Source organism: Maylandia zebra, linkage group LG16 (genome assembly GCF_041146795.1).
Source record: "Maylandia zebra isolate NMK-2024a linkage group LG16, Mzebra_GT3a, whole genome shotgun sequence".
In the NCBI taxonomy this organism is placed as follows: Eukaryota; Metazoa; Chordata; class Actinopteri; order Cichliformes; family Cichlidae; genus Maylandia; species Maylandia zebra.
Window position 1 is genome coordinate 16,118,864 of NC_135182.1, and position 12,472 is coordinate 16,131,335.

At 40.7% G+C, this 12,472-nt stretch overlaps 1 protein-coding gene across 2 annotated transcripts; it reads right to left on the minus strand.

Moving 5' to 3' along the window:
* Positions 1–11: 11 nt before the first annotated feature.
* slc9a2 (solute carrier family 9 member 2) lies at positions 12–12,431 on the minus strand. Of its 2 annotated transcripts, XM_004551304.3 has the most exons (14): positions 12,299–12,431; positions 12,010–12,194; positions 11,713–11,927; positions 11,380–11,628; positions 9,822–10,072; positions 9,498–9,715; positions 8,855–9,054; positions 6,124–6,213; positions 5,976–6,046; positions 5,109–5,276; positions 4,904–5,009; positions 3,050–3,166; positions 2,732–2,819; positions 12–1,077 (listed from the first exon to the last, which is right to left on the minus strand). In XM_004551304.3, the coding sequence occupies exons 2-14, from the start codon at positions 12,080–12,082 to the stop codon at positions 659–661; spliced, it is 2,265 nt and encodes a 754-aa protein (XP_004551361.2). In that variant the 5' UTR covers positions 12,083–12,194; positions 12,299–12,431; the 3' UTR covers positions 12–658. The 2 variants fall into 2 exon arrangements, with proteins under 2 accessions (XP_004551361.2, XP_004551360.2); XM_004551303.2 differs by having other exon boundaries at positions 12,010–12,431.
* Between the last annotated feature and the right edge of the window lie 41 nt (positions 12,432–12,472).

The following is a 12,472-nucleotide window of genomic DNA, read 5'->3' on the forward strand; positions in this document are numbered from 1 at the left end:
TGAATTGTATTTTTTAACCATATTAAAAACATTCACTTTTAATATCTGACATCATTTTATTCAGTGTCACAAACCTTAAAACTTATAAGAACTTTCAACAAAGAAAATTTATTACAGAATAAAGGAAAGCAGCTGGGCCAGAGGGACTATCATTGTCAGGCATTCAAAAAGTACTTTGTACTGCGCAGCAACAGCTTGTTTGACTAAAAAACATTTATATACACACAAAATGTACATCTTCAGTCATGTAACTATCACACAAGACAGACAATAAAATACAAAAAACTATCCTATTTACACAAAGGGCAAATGTATAATAACATAGTTTAATTAACCTCACCTTCCACATTTAAAAACTCCTACATGAAGAAAAAAAGACATTTAAAATTATTTTCTAAGACTAGTTAAAATAAGTACATGTGTAAAAAGTCTCACAGTTTATTTACAGTACAGTTGCTACAGTTCACTGTGCTTCTGAGGAGTGTGACACTGAAGCGTTAGTCCATTTTGGCTCATTTTGAAGACCGTTTTACCTCTAATGAGTAATGAAGACACCTTCAATGTTATTCTAAATGTCTTTAAAGTTATTTGAGCTTACAGTCATAAGCAGAAACTTCCAGCTGCTTGATTAGGTGGAGACAGTCCAGCTGCACCACTTTTATTTCTTCTTGGGGTTCCACTGAGGCCGCCTGAGCAGAGGGTTTCGAGCCGTGGTCTCTCTGGACTCAGCCTCCCAGCCTGGCGCTGGAGACGAAGGCTGACGCTGCCCCACCTGCTCTACGCCGTCTTCTTCGTGAACATTTCTTAAGTCGTCCACCGAACTGTTGTTATCATCAAATGAGGAATTTAAGCGGCGAGGACGAGGCACGCGGGAATCACTGTAGGAGGAGTTTGTCCTGAACACACCCTCCCCCGTACTGCTGCTCTCTTCATTCAGAACATCAGTAGATGGCACTTCTTCCAGAGTGCCCAGCCTGTGTAGAGGTATCATGGCTTTGGAGGAGGAGGAGCGTGAGGGCTTGCCAAACCGGGAGCGTTGAGATGGGTAGGCAACTTCTGATAGGGTCTCATGATCATCTGGGATGAGATTGAAAACAAAAAATAAAATGGTAAAGTACACTCATACTAACACGCTCACTATGACAACATGGTTATGTTTAACTACTATACCAACAACTTGTCAAGTAGACTCAATCACAAAGTACAGGTAAAGTCAATGTCCTAAACCTTACCTGTGCTGATTCACAAATCAGATGCTGACCTGATCGTGGAGCTAAACATTTCATGGCAATGCGGTTGCACTCACATCATAAATGTTGACCTCATAGTGGTGTTGGACAAGTGCCGGTTTATACGCTTCATGAGGAAGGCAAAACTGTTCAAGTTTTGTTGTCCACGAATAATGTGGGTAAATTATTCATCCATTTTCATTCATCTGGTTGAAGCCCAATTCTGCGACCATCATAGAGCTAACCCATGAGGATAAACAGCCACACACACTCACATCTATTCCTACAGTCAATTTAGGATCACAGATAAGTCCTCAAAAAGCCTTGCTGCTTGAATTGAACCCTAACATAAGGAAAAAGGCTTCAGTGCTTTTCAATCGTTTCCTTTAGCAAAGGATCCACTGAACCTACCTTTATGAAAGGAAGGTGAAATGATGCCATCCTACAAATTCTAGCAATACACAAACCAGCCACTCAAGAAACCAACAAAGTGGTACAAATCATTCAAATGAGCATTACAAGTGCTTTGTTCTAGCTGCCATTGGTCGAATGGACAAATTATAGCTTTGTTACTGTGTGGGTTACACAATGCTTATTATTAGTTGTTGTTTCCAGTATTTTGTACTATGCTTATTTGTTGTCTGTTGTGTTTGCACTGAGAGTGTACATGGTAGGATGGATGGCTTGCTGCAGAACAAATCTAACCACAAGAACAAACTAACCTGAACCTGTTTTCAATTTCATGCCATAACCTGCTGGTAAAAACTCGACATTTTGAAGAACAGCCTCTTAAAGCTGCTGTTGAACCACGAACGTTACGCTTCTGTGATAAAAATCTAGTTGTCAAGCTGCTGTCTTGAATGTAGATTGATATCTACAAGCTCTCCCTTTTGGTTCATTCTTATATGTGCACATCGCTCTGTTTTGGGGAGGGGGTTTCTGTTTTTTCAGGAGACACATACTGTGACATTAATGAGACTGACAAAGTCTTATTAATAGTTTTGGGGGTGGTTTTCTGATACCAGGGAGATCATTTACTAGCTTGGACCACATCCTCATTTATATTTGACTCCATTTCTAGTAGATAATGGCAGATAGCGTAAGCAAGAATCGAGGCAGCGGTTTTGGGGAGGTCTCGGAGGGGGACTGGCGGCAGCTTCCGGGCCAGACAGATCTCTCTGTAGTAATGAGAGTGAGATGAACTGAAAAAGGAAGAGTGGGACAAGAAAATGAAAACAGCTTGTAGTGCAGGGGTTTCATATACAGACAGAATTGTAAAGGGAGTCCCGCTCCTAAGATTCAGATGAATTATCGACAAAGCACTTCATTTGTTCTGTGCACACTGCTGAGAAAAGACAATTCATTTCAGTTCTGATGAATTAAGGCTCGAATCAGGTTGAAAAATTCCAAACTTTGTAAGGAAGTGACGTTTTCATCATTTATTCTCATTTATATGAAGGGTAAGGTTGTGTTAAGGGATTTCAAAGATAATCTCAGTTTACCTGTGTAGTGCCACCTCGCAGCATCAAATCTTGACTCCAGACTCTTTCCAGCAGGAAGCGAGAAATACTTGTGTGTCCTGGGCACGTTCTAAGAATAACAATCGGGAAAAAACTTGATGAAAAGTGGTGAGAACATTTAATCTAGTGTTTGAATTTCATGTGTGAGATAATCAGCTCAAAAAGAACATTTGTGACTGTTATTTGCCCAAAGTACTTCTAATTAAGACCCCGGGGATGTACCGAAAATCCCAACCCACGCTCCCAACAAAATAAATAATTAATTAAAATAATACAAATAAATTGGGCAAGGTAGCTTACCGATGACTGACAACTACGAGGTCGGAGGCTTCGTCGAATGGTGGCATGGCGCCTGATCAGTATCTCTCTGGTCTGGCTGTCATTGGGCAGAGCATGTTTTCCTCTGTATGCCACCGTCTAAGTCCAAATACATAAATTAATTATCTAATTACAAATAACAGAAAGTCAGAGAACCACACACGGAAAACACACAGTGAAGACATAGACTTAAAAACTCCATAAACAAAATCCATGACCACTGTCAATGCCAGGGACTTGGGACAACAGAGGTTCCCACGAATGGACGGTTCAGACGCTCTTAGTGGGGACTGCATTGTTTAAAGCTCAGGTTACGCCACCAAAACTGGAAACACCTGTTTGAGGCAGGGGTAGGTGTCTGTATGTGGACTGCTACCTTAACCTGTTCCATGCAGTAAACCCACCCCTGGTTCTGACCTGCAGCCATTAGTTAAACCAAAAACAAACACAGCTGCCTTTAAAACCCTCCAAAGGTCACCACTGTGTTTTATAAAGAGGTCGCATGACAATATTATGGGCCTGTATGATGTCACCAGAAGCCAACACGGTTTACAGTTAGCATTTTTATCAAATATAATGCATTTTAAAAATAAATTAATAGTGACACGGTGACGTCAGTTTAGTGTGAAAGAATCACAAATATGTGAAAAAAAGACTTGAAACAAGGAGCTATTGATAAAGCTATGTGATAAACTGTGAAACCACAGAAGAAACTCCATCAAAGCATCAAAGAGTCTGTTAAAAGGGCGATGTCATGCCACTAATGGAAAAGTACTGCTGGCCACTGCCTGTGGCTATGCAAAACAGCACCGAGTTTCACTTGGTGGGATCGTCGGTATGAGAAACAGAACAACATCGAGGGGTGCTTTTCTTGTTTGTGTCAAATTAACGGACATTTTTCAAACTTCATGTTTTTCAAGTAAAATGCAAAGAGGTGCAGCTGCACGTGGCTTTATTTTAGTCATCTTTATCGGGGATTTTAATCGTTTTTAAGCAGTTGAGCATGTGCAAAGCTGATGCTGAACTACGTTACCATGTATGCAAAACAAACAAAGGTTCGAGTTTCACACTTCTGAGATGTGCCGTCATCTGGCAAAAGTTGACAATGACAACGCTTAAAACGCAAATGGCAAACTTATACATTAAATTACATTTTCTACAAATAACCATTGATATTAAAAAAACAAACAAAAAAAACCCGCTAACATCAAACTATGGTAGTGATAGTTTTTGTGTATTATTCATGTCAGTGTAGCTGGAAATTGCTCCATCGTTACTGAAGAGATCCGTCACCAACTTCAGACTAAAGAAACGTTGATGTAAAAATGAATGACATGTACAGATCTTAACATTTCAAACTGCAAAAAGTATATCAGCAAAATGTAATAATTCAGATTAAGTAATTAAATGAATCAAAGATACAAAAATTGCTTTATTGTAAAAAGGAAGCTTTTTATACATTATATATTATATTAACCTGTCTGGAATTTAAACAGCTTCTTCTGTTCTTCACCTCCTTCTGCTCAGCACTCAAACATGTCAAATATGACAGGTGCTTCCAACTAGTTTGCTGTTTTAATGAGTTTATTGTTTAACTATAGGTATAGTTTTTTTATTGTATAGGCCTTTAGTGTCATTTCAATAAAATGTTGCAAAGATTAAGCACAACATTTGCTCCAAAGTGAAAAGAAAGTGGAAGAACTACCACAAGCATAAATCAACTATTTAAGTGCAGTATTTGATTAAAAATTCGCAGCTACTTTCTGACACAGTGACAGACAAACTAAACAGAAACCAAAAAAAGAGCATACAGCAAAGATCCTTTCTTCATCTTACCCGCTCCCTTATCTTGTACATGTTCTTGGACAGGATGTCGTGGATGTTCCTCAGGTCAGCAGCCAGGAACTTTTTCTGGAGTTTAGAAGAGCTTTTCTTTTCCTCGCTTGATTTTAGAAAATAATAAGCAATCATTAGTAGCTCTACATTTGGTCTTGACAGGTAGAAGGGAGAGTGATGTGATCAGTGCAAAAGTCATACGTACGAGAGGGAGACGATGGAAGGAGCAGCGCTGATGTCTCCGGACGCCGTGTCCAGGATTTCCATGGCATTCTGCAGCTCTAGCTTTTTATAGAGCGCCACAATACTGGACTCTGCTCTGCTGTCTCGGATGAGGATCTTACGCAGGATTCTGTTGTTAAACTTCATAAACCTGACATTGAGAGAAAGAAGAATTTCACGGACGGTTTTTATATAGTTTTTGGTGTTTTCATGCAAGTTGTGGACAACAAGAAAAATAAGGCATTACCGGCTTTATTATTTAAAACATTCAGCTTTGAAATTTGCATATCAGTCAAACTGTCAAAACCGCTAAATTTGTGTAGGCATGTAATGTAAAGAATCTTTTGTGAATTATGAGGTATGTTTTATCTGTATATGTGGTGCTACTGGACTTTCCCAGCATCCCATCAACACATTTGAGTTACTGTATTTTCAGCCAGTTGCAGATAATTATGCCTAATTATGTATTCTAAGTTTGACATCAGCATCCTGCTGAACTGCCTGAAAGACTGTAGATAAAGTATTAATATGAATAACCTTCAGAAAGCCCTTTTTTGCTGATCAGTTGCTAAGTATGCATGAAAGCATAGTAATAGTAAATAGTCAATAGTAAAAACAAGTTGACATATAGAATTTTTGCAAATCAGATGGACTCAAACTTTCGCATACAGTGTTTGTGGCATAAAAGAACAGTGGTAACAAGAAGCAGGAATGAGGAGGGTTTGTGAGGGTTTGTTTTATTGTTGTTACTGTGAATCATACAGTATTATTCACTACTCATTAGATCTGATGAGCAATATCTGCTAATTTACTGACAAAAGATTAAACCGCGACACCAAAAAAATCTTACTTGTCCTTCCAGTAGAAGCGGCTCCACTGCCCACAGAGATCCTCTATGCCTGCCATTGTATGCTCCATGAGCTGCGAGCAAAGCGCGATCTGTCAGCACCGTGCGCAGAAATGTACTGTCCGATACATGCATGCAGTCTGTGACTTACCCTGCAGTGAATTTCTACATTAATGGTTTCAAGGTTGCGGTTTGTTCTTCGGACGTTGATGAACTCAATCAGAGGTCGGATACTGATGCCCTGTGGGGAAGAGGGAAAAAAGAAAAACACAAATTACTTCGAACACTAGAGTTGTAGATACAGTTGTGGCCAGAAGTTCATATACTCATCATAGACATGAATGTTATGGTAATTTGGGGATTTTAATAATTTCTTTTTCCAGGGTTACCCATACATGGATACACACCCTTTGAAAAACAAGAAATTAGTTATTAACTACAACTTGTAGTTGTAGCTACAGCTACAAGTTAGAAACGTCTCTCATTTCTAAAAAGCAGCAGATTAAAGTTAAGTCAAGTTATTCACATGTGTCACAGCTTCGACGAGGTCTGGAAGAAGACCCAAACTGTCATCCTCAGATGAGATGAAATTATTTAGGATGTTCAGGAACAACCACTGAGGCTCAAGCCTGCCACGAAATGAAAATGGCTGTAAAAAAATGGCTGCTTCACTCTCTACAGTGAAGGAAGTTTTGCGTTGAGACACAATGAGAGGGTGCTGACCGATAAAAAAAAAAGCCCCTACTCCAAAATCAACACCTTCAAGTTTGACTGATAGTTAAAAATCCCTCCAGAAGGCCAAATGGCTCCTGGACAAGTGTTTGGCCACAGTGACAAGAGGCATGTTTGGACAAGTAAAGCACTGGCTTCCAAACATAGGAACACTGTACTAGCTGTCAAGCATGGTGGTGGTAGCATCATGCTCTGGGGCTGTTTCACTGCCAGTGGTTCCGGTTCACTGCACAAAGTGGCTGGACTAAGAAAGGAGGACTACCTCCAAATTCTTCAACCTCAGCTCAAATCAACAGATGGTTGAAACTTAGACACAACTGGGTTTCATAACAGGAAAATGATGCCAAACAAACATGTCTATGAAGGTTCTCAGTCATCCAGGTCATCGTAGTCAAAGGAGCTTGCAAAGAAAAGCGTCTGGACTTCTTTAACCCTTGTGTGGTGTTCGTATTTTTGTTACTCAGCCAGTGTTCATGGGTCCGGTGGACCCGCTAGAGTTTTGGCTTTCCAAATTAACACTATCAAACAATTTTATGTTAAATTACTCAACAGATGTTTACTTCATCCCAATTACAAGACATATGAACAGCAAACATGGTTAATTTTTTCCCTTTACCTTTGTTAGATCACATTTATGAATTAATGTGCTTCTCGTTTTTCTTTTATATAAAATGTTATAAATAAATCAGTTATAATCAAGTGGAGTGAGTGGAAAGACACAACACATTTACACGTGAAAAAATAATTAATTGTTTAATTTTTCTTTTGAAAAAAACTGAACACGGGTCTCACAGACCCGAACACCATACAAGGGTTAAGTTACTTGAAGACGTTTCACCTCTCAATTTCACCTCTGAAAGAAGCCATCTATGTCCACTGTGAGCGACCATCTTTGAACAGAGGTGGTGGTTTACGACACCAACTCTCTGCCATCTATAATCCAGCTTTGAGTTCCCTCCCCAGACGCCTTAACGCCCACTCACATCCTGGGCCATCTGACCTCAGGAATTCGCATGATAAGGTGGGGCCAGGTTTCACAATGAACTCACCGGAAACTCTGGCTGATTGGGACCCACACCCAGTTTCACACCTTGGCTCAGGCGATTAGAGGATCATCAGGGGGTCCTTTTGTCCCTCTGTGGGGGGATACTCCCACTAGGTTTATATCTGGGACTCTCCACCATTTGACCTTAGAACTGAAGAAGCTTCTCGGATGAGAGGTGAAACGTCTTCAAGTAACTTAAAGAAGTCCAGACGCTTTTCTTTGCAAGCTCCTTTGACGTCAAACAGACATCAAAACAGGTTTTGGATGGATCGATAAAGGAGGCTAACGGGCTTTCCGGAATAGTCTCCTCAAAGCTCAGACCTCAACCCTATTGATAGTTTGTGGACTACACTTAAAAGCCGGGTCTGTGCAACAGTTTAAATGATCTCTACCAGCTCTGCCAAGAAGAGTGATCAAATATCCAGCTAGAATTGTTGATGGCTACCAAAAGTGGTCGACGTACAACTTTGTAATGGGCATTTAAATATTAGTGAAGGTGTATGTACTTGTGCAGCCAATCCTTTTTATTGTTTATTTGTTTAAGTCAATAAAGATGTATGCTGTACAATCATTCCACCCTGGAAAAAGAAGAGTTCAAAGAAATCAATAAATGCCCAAAATTATAATGGCATTCATGCTCATAATGACTGTGTGTAAACTTTTGATTACAAGTATAAGAGACACAGTTTAGAACCAAAGTAATTTCCCCTCATTTTAGCAGCCATGAGGTTGAACTTTGTAAAATGTCTTTTTTGGAAGGTAAAAGTTCAGATGCATACATGCATTTTATATATCATACAATAAATGTTCTGTATTTCTTCTCTAAGGATAACAGTGTATATGATTAGAAATTAAAAGCTTGAGTTTATCAGTGTATATAATACATATAATTTTGAATCGGGTCTCAGTTTGTTTGTTTTTTAACTGGACAAAAATAAATGACACCAAACAGCTCACCAAGATTCTGTCTCACTCCTAAATGTGATTTTAAAGAAAAAATCGTTTTCTATCTCATTCCACTGCGGGGACAAAAGAAATAACACCTTCATTCAAGTTATTCAGAGCATACAGACTTAAAAATATACCTACACAGATGTTCCCTTACCTGAAGAAAGACGGTGAAGAGGATAACTGCAATGGTGGCAGTGACAAAGAGCTGCTTGCGGCCAATGGTATCAGGAAGCGTGAAGGCAAGGGCGAAAGAAACTGCACCTCGCAGACCTCCATATGCGAGACCAAACTGATCTTTCATGTTGAATGGGATGGTGCGGAAAGGGTTAATGATCTGAGTCAACACCAAGATACCTGAGAGGGAGAGGCAAGAAAATATCAGAGGTTTCATTATCAACAAGTTTAAAGCTGTTCTGCATATTATATTATGTTGCCAAAAACTCTGTTTGTAGAGATAAATCTGCAGAGAAGTCTGGACATTTCCTTTCAGATTCAACAAGCATTTTGACAACATTAAGCTCTCGGTTTTTGACCAAAGTTTTGGTGGTTTTTGGTGGAAACCAAAACAGACTGAGAAGACATACTGGGCTCAATATTGGTTGGCTAGATTCAACATTAAAAGATTACCTGTCAGTTTTACATTCACAGCTTATTTTCTTAGCAGCACTTTCTGTCTTCCTTGCATTTCTTTGCACATGTAGCAGCAGTAGCTCTCAGCCTTTGCTCCACTAGATAACTGCAGTCAAACAAAAACCTGAGCTTTAACACGACACAGATAACGCCGGTCATTTCCTTACCCAGACCTCTCCATACAAAAGCAAACAGCAGCGTGAAGAGGATGTAGCCCCAGTTCCACTCATGGTCAGTTGTGATGGTGACGACCCCTAAGAAGAAGAAGATGAGCGTCTCCGAGATAGAGGCAAGCATCTTAATCACGTGTCTGATGGTCGTGCAGGAACGCTGCGAGACGTTTTCCTCGACGTAGTACTTCATGGTGAGGGCACAGGTTATAATGCTGCAGAAGCACATGGGCACAGAGGGTTTGTGGGGAGTATTTGGGTAAACTTTGTGTTATTCTTCTTTCTTTCTTTAATTCTGTAAATGTTATAAAACCTACTCACGCCATGATGGATGAGATGGCAAACAGCTCTGCCACCAGATAGGCCAGGTAGCTGTACATGAATACGAAGAGTGGCTCGATTTCTCGGACCTTGGAGGTGAATCTTGTGGTGAAGGCTGCCACAAAGCCAAACAGGATGCCAAATGCCATCCCACCGAGCCCCACAATGAAGAACCTCGCCACTCCAATGAACACATCCACCGGCTCCACCACCGGCATTTCCGCAACAAAGCTGAACATGTTGTACAACACCTAAAAAATTAATAAATAAATATGCACACTTTCTTTCTTTTTTGCACCTATGCACCATATCCCACATATGCTAGTCAGAGGTCAGGTGTGGTGTCAGGCGCTGTGGCCTCTAATGACGCCTTTCCAGATAAGAGTGATTTACTGGAAATATTTACTCTGCATTGTTTGCAACTTGATAATCAGATTTTCACCAAACATACTGACTGAGTCATGGAAAAGGTGCATTAGGTAAAGTAACCAGCTTTGTTCCTCCTTAATCTACCATTCCTGCCTGGGCAGTATGAAGCTTTTGCTACATGAAAACACGTGACTAACATCGACTCGCATGAACCCGATGGCGTATTTAGCCACACCATTTCACTGCATTTCTCAAAACTGAGTGCTTTAAACTTTAAATGCATGACGTGTACCAAAACTGGATAAAAAGGGATCATCGTGTGCAGATAATTAACGACTTAAATGCAAGATGAAGTGGAAAAAGTTCTGCTAGACCATCAGATCCAGTTCAAGACACAGACAATAAAGATTCTTTGCACATAGAAAAGCCACCACTAACAAAGAGGCCTGTCTGTAAAAGATTAGTTCTGAGATTAACAAGGTCAGACTATTGTTCTGTTTGGGAGAAAACATTAACAGCAAATGAAGTTTTGTTTGCTTCTTATGGCTGTGGGAGTCTTTCCTCTGAGTTTATTAAATCCCTGAGTTTGTGGACAAACTACATGTGGACAAACCCACACAAACAAATGTAACTGCGACCAGAAACTGGTTTGACAGCATCTGAGCAAACGGACTGAATTGTGCTTTATAGACACATTTGTTTAATGTGTATAACATTCCCTTAGTTCAGTTTTTCCTCCCTGGGTAATTTCTGTTTAGAAATCTTGCCAGCACACAGACGGTTCTCTCCCACACATTCTGTCCTCGTACATGCAACCCGGAGAAGAGAAGGGAAAACACAAATATGACCAGTATTTCATGAAACCTGAGCTTATTGTAATAGTCATGAAATTAAATGCCTAACCATGTCTGTAAATGGTGGGTGGTGGTTGAAATGGTCTCCACAGGAAACTACATGTATGAGACTGTGACATAGAGAGAAATAGCAAAAAATATTCTTAAATCAGTGTAAAATGCTAAATATATACTCTTTGTGGAGCACATGCAGAAGAGTAAACTGCACTGCCGTGCTGGGTACCTGGCTGTGTATTTGTCACTGGAACAAAACAATTGACACACAAGAACAGTTTGCAATTGCCCCTTGCTCACAGTCAAGTGTTTTAATAACAAATAGCAGTCCGCTCACTCACCACAGTGACAGCATCATTGAAGAGGCACTCTCCGAACACTACGATGTAGAGCTGCTCGTTCACAGACACGTCCTCAAACACGTTAAGCACAGCCACGGGGTCCACGGCCGAGATGATGGCAGAGAAAAGCAGGTTCTCCTGGAGGTTGATGTCTTGCACGCCAAAGGCCGGAATCTGGCATATGGCGAACAGAGAGATGCCGATGCCAATGCTGTTCCACAGCGTCCCCACCACGGCGAACCAGAACACCTGCATGAAAACAGCAACAAAACTGTCAAAGTTGAGCAGGAAGCTGACCAGAGTTAGAGAAACAGTGCCTGATTTGAAACGAACCGTGCCAATGTTCTCAAAGAAAGGCCTGGTGGGCATGAAGTAGCCTGACTCCAGGACAATTAGGGGCAGCATGTAGAGGAAGAAGACATTACTGGTGAGCACAGCGGGGGGCTCCTCGTGAACAGAGTGCATGATAGCGCCCACTATCAGGCCGATGCTGATGAGAAGGCACGACTCAGGCACCCAGATGGTGATCTTGTGGTACACATGAAAACCTGAAAAGAGGAGGAAAAAAGGTCACAGGGAGCAGCAAGATGAGAAACCACACCTGTTGGCACATATGGGACTGTTACTCACCAATTTTTGCAAAAGAAGCCAGCAGCACCCAAAGAGTAATTTCAAAGGGAATCTGGATTCTTGGATAATTCATTGTAAACACGGGTAAATTATTTTTCTGGTCCTCTGCATAAGTCTGGACTCCATCATTAGGCTTAACCGATGGCAAAATCGTGGCTGCAATTGGTTTAGAAGGTATTTCGCCTCTGGAGCCATGCAGAAGAATTAAAATCATGCAAATAAACAGCAGAGTCCCAGCTTGTCTGATAAAAACTAAATCCATAGTGCAAAAATTAAATAATAGTCTCACAGTAATCCAAACTGGCGTGAATATCAGCGCTGTTAACATTCAATAACTCTAACCAACTTCACAAAAGTTGGCCCGGATGATCGAGTCTTCTTCACAGTGCCGGACTACGACACACCTGCGATCTACCTGAGTCCACGAGTTTCGATACTCATTGGGTGAGACCACGAGCCCTGC

Excerpts from the sequence above, each read along its gene's own strand:
- slc9a2 (XM_004551303.2), bottom strand. The coding sequence starts at position 12,337 with ATGTTAACAGCGCTGATATTCACGCCAGTTTGGATTACTGTGAGACTA. Across the intron at positions 11,928-12,009 it reads GGCTTCTTTTGCAAAAATTG|GTTTTCATGTGTACCACAAG; the intron begins GTGAGTAACAGT and ends TCCTCTTTTCAG. Across the intron at positions 9,716-9,821 it reads GCCATCTCATCCATCATGGC|CATTATAACCTGTGCCCTCA; the intron begins GTGAGTAGGTTT and ends GTGCTTCTGCAG.